The sequence below is a fragment of the Thamnophis elegans genome, chromosome 5 (genome assembly GCF_009769535.1).
Source record: "Thamnophis elegans isolate rThaEle1 chromosome 5, rThaEle1.pri, whole genome shotgun sequence".
Classification (NCBI taxonomy): Eukaryota; Metazoa; Chordata; class Lepidosauria; order Squamata; family Colubridae; genus Thamnophis; species Thamnophis elegans.
The window spans coordinates 554,992-575,883 of NC_045545.1; the positions used below are offsets into that span (position 1 = coordinate 554,992).

At 39.2% G+C, this 20,892-nt stretch overlaps 1 protein-coding gene across 1 annotated transcript in view; it reads left to right on the top strand.

Annotated features, from left to right (window-relative positions):
- The window catches only part of CRB1 (crumbs cell polarity complex component 1), a 91,772-nt gene that overhangs the window by 19,235 nt on the left and 51,645 nt on the right, over positions 1-20,892 (top strand). Inside the window, 4 exon segments of the mRNA XM_032217688.1 lie at positions 3,416-3,468; positions 3,471-3,551; positions 6,359-6,366; positions 6,754-6,925. Of these exon segments, the coding sequence (XP_032073579.1) occupies positions 3,416-3,468; positions 3,471-3,551; positions 6,359-6,366; positions 6,754-6,925 (314 nt within the window).

Here is a 20,892-nt window from a genome sequence, read left to right on the forward strand (position 1 = left end):
GGCTTGGTGGGTGTGACAGGGGAAGGATACTCCAAAATCTCCATTCCCACATCACTCTGGGGCCAGCCAGAAGTGGCATTTGCCGGCACTCTGAACTACTCAAAATTTCCACTATCGGTTCTCCAGAACATGTCAGAACCTGCTGGATTTCACCCCTGATCTTAGGCATCATACAGATTTCAAGTTAAAAAAAACACCCAAATGTACAATCATGGATTGCTGAACTTTGGAAAAATGAATTCTAGTATAATAGTTACAGCTTGTTGTTTGTAACTGCCTAAAATCTTAGGATTTTCTACCAGATTTTTTAAATATTGAGAAATATTTAAACCTGTACTATACCACTTGTAGGCTGTAATTACTATAGCCCAAATTCCCAAACCCTTGTATACCCCATCTATTAATGAATATGGAAGCTTTCCAAAATAGCTGCATTAAAAAAATATATTGCTGCTTTATAACCAAGGACACATTTTAAATTGGAATAATCAAGGCACATTGAAATCAAAGCCTGATTTCCCATCGTTTTCCTCCACTTCGTTTCATGTCTTTCTCTAATATTGCATTGCACAAACCTGAAATTTCCCCTAATGATTCCTTTCCTTCTCTTCCTCTTGCGTGTGGGAGGGCGCTTGTCTGTGTACCAATTAATGACACAAATAAGGAGGACCTCAAAATAGAAATGACGGTTTTAATAAAGGTGGGGTCCCATTGGGAATCCAAGCCTCAAAATGCAAGTGCATTGTCCTATCAACACAGAGCAGACATCGCACTGAGATAAGGTACCCTTTTCTAGTTATATTAAAAAGTAGGTTTTGTTTATGCTGCTGTACGAGGGAGATAGTCAAGTTGTCTACTGAAGTAATGGTTCTGGTGACAAGGTCAGGGTTTCTGCTCTTAGCAGATTAAAAAAAATGTAGCTTTATACAAGCGCTCAAGGATTCTCAAAAATCCAAATTGTTTTGTTACTTTCTTTGGCAGAGCAATTTTGGAATCCAGATGGTAGGTAGAAGATTATTTTTTTTAAAAAAAAATATATAACATGCTGGAAGAGATTCCATGGCCAATTTTGGGGGGGTCTTTTAATGAGCCCGTAATCCCTTGCATCGGGGTGGAATCAGGGCAACTGAATGGAGCTGGGTGTCTACTGGCCAGTTGCCCTCCCTGTTGCCATTGCAGAGTTCGCAGCCAATATTTTACTCATTGTGCCCAGAGAGAGAAATATCTGCTGCTACCTAGGATCGAACTCACAGCTGATTCCGAGGCAAGAGCCCCACCTCTAGGCCTCTGCACCACTCAGGTTCCATGCACAATGCAGATATTTAAATAAAACTAATATAGTATCTTAGCTCCTTGGTTAAGTTTTTGGGAAGAGAAAGATGGACACTAGCAAGTTGTCCCTTTTGACCCATTCAGTATTTTGACTATTACGAATATTCTCCTTAGCAATAGCAATAGCAGTAGACTTATATACCGCTTCGTAGGGCTTTCAGCCCTCTCTAAGCGGTTTACAGAGAGTCAGCATATTGCCCCCAACAATCTGGGTCCTCATTTTACCCACCTCGGAAGGATGGAAGGCTGAGTCAACCCTGAGCCGGTGAGATTTGAACCGCTGAACTGCTGATCTAGCAGTAGCCTGCAGTGCTGCATTTAACCACTGCGCCACCTTGGCTCCTTGATTGGTTTTGACTCATTCAACTAGTCCCCAAGTCCTCTGGTGAACCCATGCAGAAAATATCAAGCGTTAATTGCAAAATAATAATAATAATAATGCACTGCAGCCAAGCACTCTAGAATATCTTATGGTGCTCTTTATTTGCAGATGTTCTCTGTATGTAAGAGGATGTTTCAACCGGATGTCTTTCACCGCTGTTCCAGAGAGTAATTTCTTCAGTATAACTTCATCTATCTTTAATAGCTTTGCACAACTACAATACAAAGTACATGACATGGTTCAGTTCTGCTACTTGCAAGCGTGAGTGTGTTTTTGTTCTGCAACAATTAAAAACTGTATCACACTTAATTACAACCATGCTAATGTTTATGCAAGGAGCAGACGGACTATAATACCACGTAAATTCAGTGGAATTGCACATGCACACGTACACAATACAACGCAAAACATAGCTATTCCGAGAAAGCCAAGTTAATAGGATACAAATAATCATAGCTTGGCCAATAACTATTTCTTAAATCCTAAAAGGCTTTGTTTAAGAAAACAGTATTGTCTGATCTGGTCCTCCATGTTTTTCAAATGTTTCAGTCCCAAAGCACTCAAATGAACCACCCTCGTATTCCAAAGGATCCGTTGAACGAGCATTTTCAATTAAATTAAGAAGTTTTCTTTCTGTCAATCTTTTCCTGAAGTCTGACCTACATCTATAATCTCCCACCCTGTCACAGAAGAATATACATATCCTACCTTAATTTTATGTACGGCAGTGTTATTGTTTTAATGAATATTCTTATGGAAATTGGAATAGATGAAAGCCCCAAATTGTCTCAGAGGAATTCTGGTAGAATTTCTTTCCTTTTTCTTTTACTAGTCTCAGCTTTGCTTTCAGTTTGGTCTTGAAGTTGGATCAATGAAGAGGGGTTATGTTTGTAGATAATGAGATGCATATTCAGGAATATGCCCGGAAATACAAATATAAAAAAAATAAAAAATAAAACTAGGATTCTCAGTTTCGTTTCAGCTTTGAGTGACTAGTAAAACATGGAAGAAGATTCAGCTAAGCATTAAAGATGATTACGAAGAATCTACCTTCGAAGCGACCCGTCACAGCTGTAGTGATAGGAAAAAGGAAAGAAGAAGAAGAAAAGAAATGCAGGTTTCTCAGTGGTGGAAGAAATTAGCCAAAGAAAACAGGATTTTAAGCAGCAGCATTAATATCTTAGATGGGAAAATCTTCAGGGAAATGAGACTCTTGCTTTACCAATAAACAGCCATTAAACCAAGGGTGGGTAACGTGTAGCCCCAAGATTCCTTTCTGATTTTGAAGTCTCTTTGGTAAAAGTAAAGTGACTTCAACCCCTCCCCAAACTGAAACCCCTCCCCTGGCAGCTGAGGGCTGGTGGGAGTAATGTAGAAGAATGGGAAAGGATTGCATACCCTTTATTTTTATTACCGTTTATTTGTATTGTTTTTAACCGATGCTTCAGAACAGTGGATTAAGGGTGGTTTGTAACACATTGAATATAAACACATTGCAGCCCACAGACCAGTGACCTAAGCTATGTGATGTGGTCCTCTGGAGCAGAATATGTTCCCTGCTCCTGCATCAGATCATTCCTAGAGGCCCATTGCTAGCTACACAGGGTTTCTTCCCCCAGGATGGAGAAAACTCCACAATTCTTCAGAGGAGGAGGAGGGACCCAAAACCGTCTCTGTGTCTCTTTTATTGCAATGCAGATGTAGCTGCAATTGCACAGGCAGCGGATACGTGGGTCTGCATTGTGAATACCTCTTCGCTTTTGCTGGTCACATCAGTGTCCTGATAATGGTACCTGTGAAGATACCACAGAAGGGCCCATGTGTCACTGCTGGCCAGGTAAGCTCTGCATTAGTTCACAAGTGTCCGTCTCTGCTGGTTATCGTTTGCTGAATGAGTTGTTGTTGTTGTTTTAAAAAAAGCATACACACCCAGGGATACATCTATATACGTATGATCAGCTTTTATATGCACAAGGGGAGGGGTTTCTCCTCTCTTTCTTGCTTTTATTATTTTTATAGTTTTGTCTTATTTTTTCTCTTTTATTAAAGTGAAAAAAAACACAAATATAACATTCCCTAAGTGCATAATACATAATAGAATTCCCTTTGCTGCTAGGCTTGAAATTCTTGGTTTGCGTAACTTGGAACTGCGCCGCCTGTGGTCAGACGTAGGTATTGCATACAAAATTGTACACAGTAATCTTTTACCTGTAAATGGTTTTTTTCTGTTTTAATCGCAATAATACTTGTGCGAACAACCGCTTTGAACTCAGTGTAAATCGTTCTAAACTTGACTGCAAAAAAATATGATTTTTGTAATAGAGTTGTCAGTTGTCTAAGCTACAAATTTTCAGTTTTAGTCACAAATTGACTTGGATCTCACTTCATACTTAAGAGGTCCACAAATAATATATTTTTATATTATTCCTGTTTTTTGTTTCTGTTTGACAAATTATAATAAAATAAATAAATAAATCTTAGCCCTTTACTATCAAATGGGATAAGGTTGCCTTTAGAAATCGAAACACCAAAAAATAAAAGCTTGATTTTAAACACCTCCTCCCCCCCTTCCTTCTTTCTGGCACCTTCGTAGAATTCCTGTGATTCTCTCAATAATTTTAGAATTGTGGCCTCGATTATCTTTTCGGTAAGCTCTTTGTGGATGTATTAATTACTTGGATTAATTGAAAAGGGACACTATATTGGGTTAAAAAGAACAATGTGTTTCTTAACTGCATTTAAAGGAGCGTCTGAAATCGTAAAATAATTCTAAACGTAGTAAGAAGAAATGGTTGCTGCAATGAGTAGCATCAGTCCCACCGTCTCTTCCATTCTTTTGGAAGTCACCTGGGGAAGTTGTAAAACAAACAAGGGAGGCTGCTATTTGAGGTCTTAAGAATTCGCTTTAGGGTTGGGTCCTAACCGCACTGCATTTCTGCCTTTCCTTCCTGGAATCAGGAATAGTGCACATTAAGGAAAAGGGAGCAGAAATATCTGTATTTGAATATTAGGTTGGAATATTCTGTAATCACACTGTTCTGACTGCATTCAGACCACATTCAGATATTGTCAAGCATGACAGATCAGGTCCACGTATAAATCTTCAATTAAATAGATTTCTTGCTGAAAGCTTATCCATAAGCACCTGGTTAGTTTCTGGCGGCTATAGAGGGATGCTAGGCTGATTCCTCTTTTAACTCCACCCTTAGGTTCTGCTGTTGCTTCTCCTACAGATATCTCTAACTTGTAACATGCTTCAGATTTTGTCTTGTAGTATTGGATTAATATAACAAAAATGCAAATTGTGATTTGTAAAACATGGTGTTTAGCTTCGGGGCCCTCCAGGTACACTCCTGTTTCAATTTTGGCTCCAGGCCAGTGGTGGGTTGCCAATTGTTTTACTGCCGGTCCGGGTGCGCTCCCACGCAACCTCATGCAACACTTCTGCACATGTGCAGAAGTGTCTGGGTGGGTGGGCAGAGCCTCCCACCACCGCTACTGTCGGTTTGGCCGATCCGGGCTGAATCGGCAGCAACCCACCTCTGCTCCAGGCTTACTATCCCCATGATATTGGCTTGTTTCAATTGCTGAATCAGAATTTTTCTGGCTCTGTAGGGATTTTGGTGGGGATGCTTGTTCTCAGCAAGGAAAGAGTCCAACTTGAGAAAATAGCAGTAACTTCCACTAATGTGCTGTGATAAAGGACCATGACCTAGTTCGACTTTAGATGGCTCTGCCTTCCTCCTTAGTAAACACTATGAAAAAGGAAGCAAACTGGGCTTATAAGTATGCTGTGTAGGATGACCATGGAGCAATAAATAGGTTGGCTCCAGTGGTGGGTTATGACTGGTACGCCCCAGTATGGGTGTACCGGTGCCTGCTGGGAGCACCAGGTGCCATTCTGGTACAGTGCTCTGGAGGGCCCACCCACCCACCCAAACGCTCCTTGCCACTATTTGAAGTTTTCAGGGCTTCCACACAGAGTGCACAGCACCTGCGGGATGCTCTGCTGAGCAGCTGGAGTGTCGCGGAGGCGTCGCAGAGCATCGCAGGTTATAAGTATGCATGTGCGCGTGTTCATGTGTTGGGCACCCAGCCCCATCGCACCGTACCGGTTGCAACAGGATCCGGGCCCAACACTGGTTGGCTCTCTCCTTGATTAGTTTCCATCCATTGCTTCTTGTTCTGCCTTCAGGTGCCTTGGAGAATAGACTGAACCCTCTTCCTTGTGGCAGCCCCTGAGATATCGGAACACCACTTCAATAGCATCTTCATGGAGCTAATAGGATTAGCCATCCATTAGTTGGGGAGCAATGTTTTCAACAGAAGACACCACATTATACATTGTCAACTCAGGCTGACAATGATGTTACTGACGTTACTGAAGCCATGGGACCTAAGCAAGATAGAACAGCTGTTCTACTTCCCAGAGGAGAAGTATCCTTGAGGAGCAATTGCATGACTAGGGTGTGTCGGTGCTCCTTCTGGACTCCTGCTGAATGGGCAGGGGAAACCCGACTGGTATGCCAGTTGCAGCCTTGCCTGTAGTTGGGTTGGTGGATCTTGCTATTATGCCCTCATGGCTACTCATTTGGACTCCTGCAACACTCTCCAGGTGGGGCCATCTTTGAGAACCATTTGGAGATTATACTGTTGGTACAAAATTCAGCAACCTGCCTATTAGCTAGTACTGGGTGCTGTAAAGATATTATATTGTATCTTTGTTGTTAGTATTGCATTGCATGCCAGTAGGATTTGGGTGCAATTCAAAGTTCTGGTGCCATAAGGAAGTGTCCTTTGTATGTGACATATTTCCATCCAATTATGGCATACTCACATTGTATCACAAACAAATGCATACACAACGAATTTATTTTCTTCTTTTCTTAACTCCTCCTTGAGCCTCCTTTAAAGCCCTTCGCATAAGCTCTAATACTTTCACATTGTTGCTTCCAAAGTTACCACTAAAACCCCCAATCAGAAATAAGGGCAATAATATACAATTCTTTCTGTTGTTTTCAATGCCACAGGGCATATAGGTTTCTCCCTGTGAAATAGACATCAATGAATGTAGCAGTAATCCATGTCTCTGCGGGAGTGAGTGCTTGGAATTGCCATGGTCAAATTGATATGGAAAAATCCCGGAACAGTGTTCAGTGTTCAGCTACCATAAAGCATCAGGTTATGTGTGCAACTGTCATGGATTCACAGGTGAGCCTCCAGTTCTGTCAATTCGGTGTGTTGCACTTGTGTTATAATCAAAAGGTTCCCCCTGGTGGACAACTACTATCATGACAGAGAGTTGTTTCATTACTTCGAATGATGCTTCCATAGAGGAGACTCTTATACAAAGCGATGTGCAAGAAAGAAATATTATACATACGATTGACAAGGAATTTTCCCTTATGAGTGGCTATCACATATAGTGATATACACTCAATTCTCTGTGAGTACGATATTGGTAAAGGGTATCTGTTGTACATGGCAATGGCATATTAGCTACTTCCTATGGTGGAAAATTTTCCAAAAACTTGGAAATAGAAAAAATCCCCCAAACATTTTCTGCTGTCTTAAATCAAGAAGTAAGTTGATTAATTCAATTTTTAGGCCCACAGACATTTTCATTGAAAGTCACTTTTATCATATTTGTAAATTTTTAAAACAAGAATCTTCAGGAATATGTCATTCTATTAAATTGCTTACATTTCGTGTGTAAAGAGAGAAGCATGCCAATGGTTCATTCTTTAACAATGTTCACTGCATTTGTCATAATCATATCGTTTGTTCAGTTCTTTTTTTATTGAAATCATTTGAGGAATGCTACATATTTCTTCAGGATTCTTATGGGCTTGAATAATGTGTGCGCGCGCATACAAACATCTATACAATGGACACGGGACAACAGAGCATATTTTACATCAACCCTGTAAAGAAGATGCTGTACTCATAATTCCTCCTGTTACTAAACGCTTCCTTATCTTCAGGCATGTCCTGCTTTCCTTCTTTCTGAATGTAGGAAAAGGCTTAGACTTCAGGGACAGAGCAGATGCTTTGAAAGTGCAAAGTTACTGATTTGATTTCCAAGTTGTGAAGATTCCTCTGACAAACATGGAGAAATCCTGTTTGGTTACAGGCTCTATAGATGTTACTAAATTATTTCAAACATAGGGTGTTTGAGCTAAATCAGCTTCCTATTTTTTGCTATGAATTATCCATAGCATGGCATAACATATTACTACTATCGGTATTAGCATTCCTCCTTCCATAAGGATTTATACTGATATTCCAACTTTCATGGAAATCTTTCCACACATGTGAAGGAAAACTCTATACTTAACAGCAGGGAATCTCAGAAATTTTAAATCAATTAGTCCAGGAAGTTTGTGAGGTCTGAGGATTTGCCTTGTTGATTTCAGGAATCAAAGCCTTCTGTGAAGCAGCCCAGGAACTCCTTTGAATTAATACTTCTGAAATATATCAGTACTACTAAACAAATGTCTTTCAGCTGATCTGCTTTTGCCAGTCTTTTGAATGAGAAGCTCCTGAGATGTTTTCAGGCATTCTATCTTCCCAGGGAGGATTGGATCTTGAGGAATCCCTTGGCAATGTTCTCTCTGACAAGAAGAATTGTTTTCTCTCTTGGCAAGCAGACTTGAGAGGTCTCTTGGCAATGTTTTTTCTGATATCAGCGGACCTTCAGCCATGCTATATTTTAAAGTTTTTTTTTTCAATCTACTCAAAATGGAGTCTCCAAGAGATTACACAAAAGTAAGCTAATAGCCCATTCCATTTCCATTTCCATTTCCATTTATTGAATTTATAGGCTGCCCAATCCCGGAGGACTCCGGGCGGCTTACAGAAATAAGAACTATTAAGAAAAGATTAAAACAAATAAGACACAGCAAATTAAAAGAACACAACATGCACCCAGACTAAGCGGGGCTGGACCTCAATCAAGAGGTCGACAGCCCCAGGCCTGCGGGAAAAGCCAGGTTTTGATAGCTTTGTGGAAGGCCATGAGAGTGGGTAGGGTCCAGATCTCTGTGGGTAGCTCGTTCCATAGGGCCGGAGTGGCAACAGAGAAGGCCCTACTCCGAGGCGTCGCCAGCCGACATTGTCCAGCTGATGGCACCCGGAGAAGGCCCATCCTGTGCGATTTTATCAGTCTTAGGGAGGTATGCGGCAGAAGACGGTCTCGTAGATATCCGGGTCCTAGGCCAAACCTAGGTCAAACCTCTCAGTCTAGAGGTCAACACCAGGGATCTGTAGACAAAGAGGCTTTGATAACTGACTGAAGACGTTGACCTATTGCCAGAAGAGAGTTTGAAAGCCTGAGAGCTTCTGAGGGACACGAGTGATGGAGAAGCCAAACACTACAGTGATGGTAGCAGTAATTCTTTCTATTTCACAGAGGGGCATGGAGGCTGCCTTCAGTGTCAGACCACGAGGATCTGAAGACTAAGTGAATGCATCTCTCAATAACCAGCTTTTTTCTTCTGGCAATGACCACACATTAATAAGCTTTTTCCCCCTAACAATTCTTGCAGGATCAGTTATGTGTAGAATCGTATTGTTGTTGGCTTTTTTGATCATTTTTCAACAGATTGTTCAATCTGTGTGATAATTTTGAAATCAGTTGCCTTCCTTGACAGATGAATTTTAGGATTTGTTCAGAATGAATTCACCAATAGTTATGACGAGTGAGCTTATGCAAAGGTTCAAAAGTGCTTCAGTTTGATAAAGTTTCCGTCAAATCACCCAACTGAAGCAGATTTACAGATCAAAGCAATGATTTGCTTTGAAGCAGTGAATTGAATCAGGCGCTTTTGAAATGCTATGTAGCTTTTCAAAGAGCTTTGCAGATTTAGTGGCTTTTCTGCTGCTTGTGGCCAGCTACAAGCTTTAACTCTTTACTTGTGCTAATGGAATGTTCCACTGTAAAATATCCCACCACAAAAATTACAGCCACAATTCGGCTCTCAGTATTTTAAGCATAGTTGCTCTTACTTTGCAATTTTGTGCAGTTTGGACAGGTTTAACACTCTTGGCAGTGAATGAATTGGTGCCAGGTTAACACTTAAAAGCAGCGCCTGAACCTTTCTTGTTCTAAATATAAAGGTGGAGTATTAAGTTTAAAAATATTTTTTTCTCAGTGCTGGTATTTTCTTTGTACTGATTCTTGTCAGTTTCTGTGGCATTGTATTTCACTGGGCCAATTACGTTTGGTGTCTTTGCTAGATAATTAATGTAGAATATTGCCACCAATCTACAAGACTGATACTAGCAAGCCTTGCCCCTTTCTAAGAGACTCTAACTTGTCAACCAGCTACACCAGGCCTTCGGGCATCCTACAAACCCAAACAATCAGAAACTACAAAGTTGTATCTCTCGTAAGGGCAAGTCGTTTGTCATCTTCCAAAGGCCTGCCCTGAAACCATCTACTTTCGCCATTTTGCCCTGTACCTTTGTTTGAAGCCAGTGAATATCATAATTGACCACATTTGACAACCATGATAAATTTTATTAAAGTGAAGGTAAAGGTAAAAGTGTGCTAGTCGTTCCTGACTCTAGGGGGCGGTGCTCATCTCCATTTCAAAGCTGAAGAGTCAGCGCTTTCTGAAGATGTCTCTGTGGTCATGTGGCCAGCATGACTAAACACCGAAGGCACACAGAACTCTGCTACCTTCCCACCAAAGGTGGTTCCTATTTTTCTACTTGCATTTTTACATGCTTTCAAACTGCTAGGTTGGCAGAAGCTGGGACAAGTAACAGGAGCTCACTCCATTATGCGGCGCTAGGGATTTGAATCGCCAAACTGCTAATCTTTCTGATCAACAAGCTCAGCATCTTAGCCATTAAGCCACTGCATCCCTTTTTAATAAACTTTATTAGCTCCCCAGAAAAAAATAAGTGACACGGAACAATAAATTACAGAAGAAGTTGGTGGTCATTCTTTAGGGACATAATTAGCCCGGCATCCAGAAAAGCAAATGGAAAGGATTTTTTAATGAATTCTGACAACATATTCAGAAAAATATTCATTCTAGGAATTTTGCTGGAGAATCTGACTGATGTGTTGCAGAGTAAAATACATTCGTACTACTCTAAAATTGGTCTAGAATATTATTTCAAAACTTATTCCAATAAGCCTTTGGATGTGTCTATCTGAAACATGGCAGGCCTAATTTCTTTAAAGAGTACAGTATTTTCATCCCATGTTGTCAAAAATATAAAGCAATTAAAGGCATCTTGCAGTCTCAGATCTTGAAGCCCATTAGAGTCACTGGGAATCAAGTGGCATATAAAATCACTTGCTTGAGATGGGCGGCAACAGAAATTGAATAAATTAGAATTCAAACAAGCAAGCATCTACCACAAAACATCCCAGATTTAACCATTGAGGAGAAAGACAGAAAAATATGCAGAGTGGAGGTGGTGGTACCTGGAGGGAGCACATTACACAAGAAATAACTGAAGGAATTCACAAAATACAACAGCATTTGTATTCTACTGCAAATAGAAGTAGAAGGACTGTGGCGAAAGAAAGCAAAAATAATACCACTAGCAATAGTGACCTTGGGTGCAGTCCTAAAACATCTGAAGCACTCCTTAAATTAGTCAATTGAATTGACAAAATCAATATTAGTCCATTGCAAAAAGCAGCTGTACTTGGAACAGCTTACATCATGACACTGTACCTTTAACAATGTCGAACAAGAATATCCCACTTAGTCATGCCGGCCACATGACCACGGAGACGTCTTTGGACAGCGCTGGCTCTCCAGCTTTGAAACAGAGATGAGCACCGCCCCCTAGAGTTGGGAACGACTAGCACATATGTGCGAGGGGAACCTTCACCTTTACCTTCAATGGTCAAGAAGTTCTCATTGAGTTGTTACCTGACTCAAAACATCAGGCTTAAACTTTGATTTCCCCAGATTTCTTATACTTTAGTTGCAGATTTTTCTTCAATTTGCAATTTGGATAACTGATAGCATATTTTATACTATTGTCTATTATGGATCTCTTCAATTTGGATGTATGCTGATTTTAAATCGTTTCAACTTTTGTTACTTTCGAGTGCCTACAGAGTCATCACATATGAAGGGTCTAAAATAAATTCACAACATTTGAATTGGGAGCTTTTTAAAATTCCAACTTAATCACATTTTTACCACGATTAAGATATAGTTCAAATATGCTGAATCAGTTTATAGACCGAATTTGTAGCAAGTTCTATGCGCATATCAAAATTAGTAATATTATGCCATTTTGTGAGTGTTAGCTACAAAAATATCAATTGTTGTTAATTATTTTATAATTTAGTCTCAAGATTTGATGTAAGACAAAGGCTTTGGACAGAGAATTCTCGCAGAAAAATGCCATTATGGCTACATTTGGTGTGTGTGTGGGGGGGATCTCTTAACTATAATAAATAGATGCTTCAGAATTTGTATATTATTCCCAGTCCAAAATAGCTCTTGAGGTGTATATAAGGAAGTTCTCTGCCTGCACTGTGTTTCCTCCACTTTTATTGGCCTTGGCATCTTCAGTGCCCAGAGGGGATCCTCAGAGTCTATTTTCCTTTCCAACCATGTGGAACCAACATGAACAAATGTAACGTAATGGCACTTGAACCATATGTGCAATAATTTCTTGGCCTGAGAATGTAGTGATATTTCCTAGAGGTGACAAACTCACCAGCAGAAAAGCTTCACGGAGAGAAGCTACAGAATTACCTTTGCCTATCAAAACACAGATCAGGATTTCTTACCCAGCCTTCTTCACGCTGCCACTTGCAGTTGTGTTGAGATTGAGATCCAGAATCTGGGAGTTTTGTGACTTGTAATCGCAGCACATCTGAGGAGTACTATAAGCAGCCTCCTTCTAGCAGAACAAAATTCAGATCTTTGTCTAATCAAATATTCCTGCAAGGTGAAACACCACGAAGGCTCCGTGTTGTCGTCCTCGTCTAGCTCAGTGGAGAAGGAGCTGACCAGACCTGGGACTATTCTAATACTAGCTGAAGAATTGGACTGTATTCTTTATAATGAGCTCAGGATCCTCACATATTTTTTCATCTAAGACAAATCTGCTCTTGCTTCCACATACACAAGTAGCGTGTATCGAGAAAAATCACAGACAGCAAAAATAATCCTTTAATTCTGGAAATGTATTAAGGTTTATATTTCTGAAACAAAAAAAATGGGGAGTAATTAGGAAAAGGTTGACTAGAGCAGAGTCTAAAAGCTCTCAAATTCCACGGCTCTCTCCATGGTGCTGCAACTTCGCTTTGCCCTGTATTGTCAATATTACTGCCTGTATTCAGTAGAATGATTGTATGTAGCAATGATGCACTGATCAAGCACTAACCACATCTCTTCTGCTTGCACTAGCATTCATTCACCATTTATGCGTAGTAGTAGTAAAATAGTAGTAAAATAGCTAAATACGTCTTTATACAGACAACTGTTGCGTAGACAATTATTTCTTCCTGACTTTTTCTGATTAGCAAATAAATTGTGGGTATGTGAGTATGTTGGACTAAGATGAGAAGATCTAAGTTCAAGTTTACCCATGGACAAAGAAACTCATTTCACTTCTCTGTCCAACCTATTTAACCATATTTTTGCTGCAAGGAGTGGTTTAGTGGGAGAATTCATTGTTAACTGCCTTGAGCACTTGAGTATAAATATAGCATTCTGGGAGTTGAAGTCCAGACATCTTCAAGTTGCCAAGGTTGAGAAACACTGATCTACCTAGTTCAAGAATTTCCAAGCTTCTAACAAGCAGAAGCCCTTTGTGCTTACCCTCCTCTACCCCAGAGTTCCAAAAGATTAATGAATCCTAATGATTTGAGCTGCTACTTGAAAGGCAATGGCCAATTAGTTAAAAAGCTTCATTATTTTTCATTAAGTAAATGGTAGACAAATGAATGGCAGGCATGTTCCTGATAGGCTTCTCCGAGAAAAAACCAGCAGATTATTCCATAAAATGAAAAGGCCCAGTTCCATGCTTTAGCAGATCTTATTTCACCCAGAGCTGAAACTACAGGTCCTTATTATTTAAATGGAAAGATCAATATTTATTTTATTTGAAAGAAATTGTTCTCTAGACTGTATATAAACCCCTATAATGGACACAGTGATCAGAATTATAGGATTAAGACTGCACCCCTATATACACTTACCTATCAATAACATTAACTGAACTAAGTGAGTCTTGCTTTTGATTGCATTATAATATGTTAGCTTCTAAAGAACCTCATGGAAATTCTTGGCACTTCCCAAGTATTTTTAAAAAAATGAAAGAAAGATAGATACAATTAGCATTTTAAAGCACTTTTCCCTCTTTCCAAAACTCTTTCATCTTGAAAGAGCATTTGGAGAAGTTCAAAACAGATCTTAAGATTTCTCTTTCTGCCATGGTGTTAAAGCCTTTGTTTAATCCATCACATCCTTATTACGAAAAACTGTTAACTTTGACTTAAACTGCATATACAAGAGCCTGACTATTTTTAAGTCTTTTTTTTTCTTTTTGCTGTCGATTTTCATGGGATCTGTTTTGATTTTGAGTAAATTCTGACAAAGTGTGCTCTCTGAATCACTTAAGCCTCATTCAAAACACGGGAAATTATTGAGAAGCTATTATGGATCTACACCAATAATTCATTTTGCTAAATTCTAGTTTTCATTCCTTGGCTCTTGTATACTAGGAGATAGACAGTATTATACATTTATATAATTCCACAAAAACAGAAAAGTAATCTTTTTCTAACCTTGAGAGATAAATTTCTGAAAATTTGAAGCGTTTTTTCCTTTTTTAAAGAATATGTTTCTAGTAGTTATGGAGCTAAAGAAATGTTTTAAAATTTGATTTATGTCTGTTAAAATCTCAAAAGATCTATATTCCCAGTGTTGCATGCAATTTCTAAGGGTGGGCAAAAGCTCTAAAAGCTCATTGCTGAGACAGAGTCTACAAATTTATATATAAATTTCAAATCCCTTTATATACGAAATAATAAAATAATAAAATCCCTTTATACAAGAAAGGGAGAAGGGAGGAAGGGAAGTCATGGAAGCTGTTATATACCATATTTTTCAGAGTATAAGACCACCTTTTTCCCTCAAAAAAGAGGCTGAAAATCTGGGTGCATCTTATACACTGAATACAGAATTTTTTGCCTCCCCAAACCCCACCCCTGTGCAGTGCAGTGAAGAGCAACAAAGAGGATTAGGAGACTGGAGACTAAAACATACAAAGAACGGTTGCAGGAACTGGGGATGTCTAGTTTAATGAAAAGAAGGACTAGGGGAGACATGATAGCAGTCTTCCAATATCTCAGGGGCTGCCCCAAAGAAGAGGGAGTCAAGCTGTTCTCCAAGGCACCTGAGGCTAGGACAAGAAGCAAAGGGTGGAAACTAATCAAGGAGAGAAGCAACTTAGAACTGAGGAGAAATTTCCTGACAGTGAGAACAATTAATCGGTGGAACAGAAGTTGCCTCCAGAAGTTGTGAATGCCCCAACACTGGAAGTCTTTAAGAAGATGTTGGATAGCCATTTATCTGAAATGGTATAGGGTTTCCTGCCTAGGCAGGGGGTTAGACTAGAAGACCCTCGAGATCTCTTCCAACTCTGCTATTCTATTCTAAGTTATGATTATTTTTTAAAAAATCTTTGAGGGAGCCAGTATATCTGAAATAATATTTTCTGATGAATGGATTTCATTTTTAGCCTTTGGAAGTATATTTCATGGTTCTTTAAAAAAATCTGGTGGATTCTCCAATTGTTCTGTACTAAGTCGTAAATGCACCTGTGCTCCTTTTCAGAAGCCCTGTTTCCCATCAGAGCCAAAATAGCCAATGGACGAGGAGTAACTCACTGCTAGGCGTCATGGATGCAGCTTCACTAACTGACAGTGCAGGGTGTCTATGAGAATCCAGCTTTGTGCTTTTGGGAAGCACGAAGGATCATTGGCCTGCATCAATCCGCAGCTCTTTTATTGACCGCAGAGGTCTTTCCTGAAGGTCTCTGACAGTGAAACGAGGCCTGGAGGGGGGGGGAGCCACATGCATCAATCCAGAACCTGTTTCTCAGCTGCAGATCAATGCTGGGTTTCCATTATTCAAGGTGAGGCAGTTGTTGGGGTGTGCAAGGCCTGAGTGCCACTGTCCGAAGATAAGGAGGGCGGCTCTACCCCACCCCACCCCCACCCCACCTTGATTTTACCCGTGTGCCTCACCCCACCCCGTCCACCCCAGAGTGTGTGTGGGGGGGGGGAGTTGTAACTAGTGCTTATTTTGGGAGTAGGGCTTATATTGGGCACACATGTCAAAATCAAGCTTATTTTCAGGATAGATCTTATTTTCGATCAAACATGGTATTTAGCTTCTTGACTATTTCCATGCAGCTGAAATATAAAATAAATAATTCAAAATAACTTTTTATTACAGCATAATGCAAATTATAGTCCCCCCCCACTCTTTTGGTATCATTTATACAGATCATAGCGTTCAGATTTTGGGCAGAATTACCTGGATTTCAATTTTCTAAAACTGAAAATAATTTTTTAAAAAACTCTTTTATCTGGACTTCTTCCAGCCCTCTCCTTCATTATAGCTGCTTTAAGGACCATGGCAAGAGAATGGAGGGTAACTGAGTTCCAAAGGGCTGAGGGCATGACAGGGAAGCTGAGGGGTGTTAAGGAAAGCAAGGAAACTGGTCATTATGTCTCGTTTTGTTCATGCACAGGTTCTCAATTAGCAATCCATAAACCTGTCCTGATGCAGGCAGGCCGCTAAGACTGAGGTATGTTAAGATATATGGGAAAAAATCTTTTCACCCAGATGATTCTCTGCACAGAATCACTGAATACTAATGAATACCAGCTGATGGTATAACTTGTTCTCCTTGGAAATATCTGTCCTTCCATTTCAGATGCTTCAACATGCTATTTTTCTGGGCATGAGAATATCCAAATGAAAAAAAGAAATACTATTAATAGGGACAGAAATGGAAATTTTAACAGGAATCAAGAAAAATAGGAAGTCGCTCTAAGAAGGTTTAAGATGAAATATGAAACGCATCTCATTTCTACAGGGGATAATTTGCAGAAGCCCTAATATAGATTAATCGCATTTAATAACAATCAGAATTTGCCCTTCTGTTCCTGAAAGCAATCAGAAAGTTATCTATCAATGAAAAGCAGATAAAATATACCCTATAGTCAGATGCATATTTGCATCAGGGTTGATGTGTGAAGTATAAATATGCATTACTGTTCACATTTTTATTTATCTGTGAGTACTCTACAATTAGGAGCTGACGTGCCATGGGAGATCACCTAGGCAAAAAGATAATTGAGATGACATTGCCAGTTCAAATATACATTCTCCAGTATTTGTTAACACACCTCAATCTGGGTGTCTTAAAAAAAGATTGCTGTTGTGAGCTTATTCATGTAGCTCAATTATATCAATTAGGCACTAATTCAAAGGGCTCCCACAGTGTATGGAACAGCCCTAATTCCTTTTTTCTTGAGTTTGTTGAAGGAAAGATACCACCTGGTTCATCGTCTAATAACTGCAATAATTGATCTATTCCATATCATTCAATAGGGGGGGGGGAATCCATAATACCCAATGATGCAGTCAAATTAAGGATTTCTGAATAATTAAATAAGGCTATATTTTCAGGAAAGCTACAGTTGTTTTGACGTCACCAACTACTATGTGAATAACATTTGACCTAAATTTGAGACATCCTGATACAGCAAATTTAGATTGCAAAGATTTTGCAGATGAAGTGTCTAAGGTTCACATAATTTAGTTGAATCATAGCTATTGCATCTCTAATCATATTAAAGTTTCTATTTCATGGAGTTCTTTAGATATTCTTCAGATCTCCTTACCTCATTCCAAAATATATTATGTGCACATATCGAAACTAAGATAGTGGTTCATTCCAGATGAATATCATTCAGACCATCTTCAATGCTACTCCAAATGCGATTCTCTTTTTTCAACTAGTCCGTCCCTATTAAAACTATCACTTTCTCCCTTGCTAGCTCTTAGACTACATTATAACATGATTTGACAATGAGATTATGTAAACCTAGCCAGTTTTACATATTATATATACACATTGCACTTCTGCAATACACAATTCTCAAAAACCACTGAACTGTTTTCTCCAGCTGCTGTATCCCTGGGCAAGATTTAAAGGTAGGAGCAGTTTCACACTAGACAGCGCAATGGATATACATGCCTATCTCAATTAGACTGAACAAGGAACAGCCAACAAGCGACAAGATACACGGATCTTTTCACAGCAGATTGGATGTTGCCCAAGCCCTCTGTGTAATTGCATTCAATTGCACGCAACTGAGCATGCTTTAAAACCTTAAGTGTTTTCAGGAGTGAAAATGAATTTTCTTACCAATCTTCCTACAAGATTTTTCATTCCAATGAATTTTGAGCTTACACATTTGCGCAATCTCACTAAAGCAAACAGAAGGCTCTGTATCAAACAAAGCAGGGTTATTTTGAATTTCTTTGTCATGTCATGAATCCCTTTCCCAGGACTAAGTTATATTTTAAATTCTCTTAATTACTCCTGCATATTTTCACAAACCATTATCTTTACATTCCTCTATACAAACATCTTGGACAGTTGCTTCACCTTCTCTGCATCCCAACCCATTCTCCTAATGTACTCTGAAATGTTGGGGAGTCCTTTGGACAGATGTGGGTAACAGGAAGTGATGGCAGGAAGGAAGAAAAGGGAGGATCTCACCATGTAAGCAATTTATTCTAGTTGTAGCCATGACTGCAATTCAATTCCAAAATAACTTCAATCCATCACAGTCAGAAATACATTAAGAAGCTCAGAGTGAAATAATAAGTCAAGTTTATCATGACTGTCAACCAAATAGAGGAAATGGCAGTAGTGACTCTTTTAACATTAACATATAACATTAATGTATAGCATATTTTTATTTTGCATTGTCATTAATTGTAAACTTTTCTGGGATATATGAGAAACAATACAGACAAATTAAATAAATAAGTGCACTGATCTCAGAAAGTAAAATTAAAACAGCCCATTTGTCTTACTTTTTCCAAGATAAAGATTCTGAGCTGACTTGACTTCAAATTCACACATTGCTTTTTCCCCACATTTCTTAATGATTCTGCCCCTTTTCTGTTATGTTGTGTTTGTTCTTTAAAATGTACGTTTCGCTTTAATTCCTGTTATATCATGCATTTTTAGGGCTGGTGCACTGATTAACAGTACAAGAGTCTTTAATGAGGAAAAGGCAAATTCTGGCTATGGAAGCTTATGTTAAGTCTTCTTAGAAACATAACTTGCATAACTCACAGAGGTCCGTAAGGGGCATTGCTTAAGCGCACCAGTCTGCCTACCGTCCCTCTCCTACTGTCTCTGTTTATTCATACCATTTACTGTGTTCATATATATGTTTATACTTATACCTGTTACCTTTTACATGTTTGACAAACTAAATAAATAAATAATGTAACTTGCACCAGGCAAAATATTTCTCCTTCAACACCAGATATATATCTAAAGATGCCTGTTAATGACCATCAAGTACAATTCAGTGTAATTTGAAAAGAAATTGGAATTGGAAGGAAAGCACCAGACTTCAATAGCATCTTGTTTCTAGTCCATCTTTAAGCTGCATGTTAAAATAAAGATGATACAGAGAGAGGGGGGGGGGGACAAAGACACACACACACACACACACACACCTAAATCAGGATTAGAACTCATAATCTTGTTTCGAACCCGGTGCCTTGACCACTACAGTGAATTGATTCTCAAATAGATATAGCAAAATGTAAGCTGAGGTGATAGGAAGCATCGTGAAAAGTTGCAGAGGATGATAAAAAGCAACCTCTCCAATTAGCCACCTGGTCAATAAGACTTTCATTACAGACCATATTTATTTACTTATTTGTAATTATTTATGTCCCACCTTTATTCTTTTTAAAAATAACTCAAGGTGATGAACATATTCAATACGCCTTCCTCCTCCTCCTATTTCCCCCACAACAATCCTGTGCAGTGAGTTGGGCTGAGAGAGAGTCACCCAGCTGGCTCTGAGGTCAGCTAAGGTGGAATTTGGACTCTCCAAAGCTCTCCTGCTTTCTAACCGGGTGCCAAACTAGCTTTTATGTCATCACAAACTTGTCGCAGCCATTCTATGAAAAGTCAGCTCTCTCCCCACAATGCCACCATTGTGAGAAAATCCACAGTTTACAGTAGCCTCCTCCTTCCTGATGTGTCCCAAGCATTTAAACTTGTAAACAGTAATAGCACTTGTATACCACTTCTTAGTGCTTTTACCGCCCTCTCTAAGCGGTCTACAGAGTCAGCATATTGCCCCCAACAATCTGGGCCTTCATTTTATCAACCTTGGAAGGATGGAAGGCTGAGTCAATCTTCAGCCGGTGAGATTTGAACTGCTGAATTGCAGCTAGCAGTCAGCTGAAGTAGCCTGTAGTGCTGCTGCACTCTAACCACTGCACCACCATGGCTCACAAAACTATAAACATTGAGTAAGAGACTATTATCTAAATCATCTGAGTGACTCAACTCAGAATGAAATCTTGCAAAATTTAATGGGGCTTAGGTTAAAAAAACAAACCTTCATGGCATTTCAGGCTAAAGTAGCAATTCTATGGACTAAGGAGTAGATTCCCAATGGATGTAGCAGAATTCCACAGAACCAGAACCCATTCCACAGAAGAAGAAGAAATTAATCTCTTATACTAGTCCCAACAACAAGCACAATGTGATGAGCAATACTATTCTAATTGGACTGCTTATGGTCAAGTACAAGACAGTTAAAATGGGATATCTAGCCTAAAGTATAATAAAAGAAATATATAACTTTTGAAGTGGTAGGCCTGTCATTAAATATGTATATGTTTGTTCTGACTTTATTGTTTTCCTAGCTCTATTTCCAATAGTTCCTCAATGGATTAAAAAAATGTTCTGGTAGAAATCCAAAAGTATTTTTTCACAAGAACATGTGGATTTCCACAGGCAGATTTCCTAATCTCTCTCAAAATATGCACATATGTTCACATGCTTTTTCATAACAGGTCTGCTTTGTTACTTCTAAAATGTTTATCAGTTTATCAGAATATAAA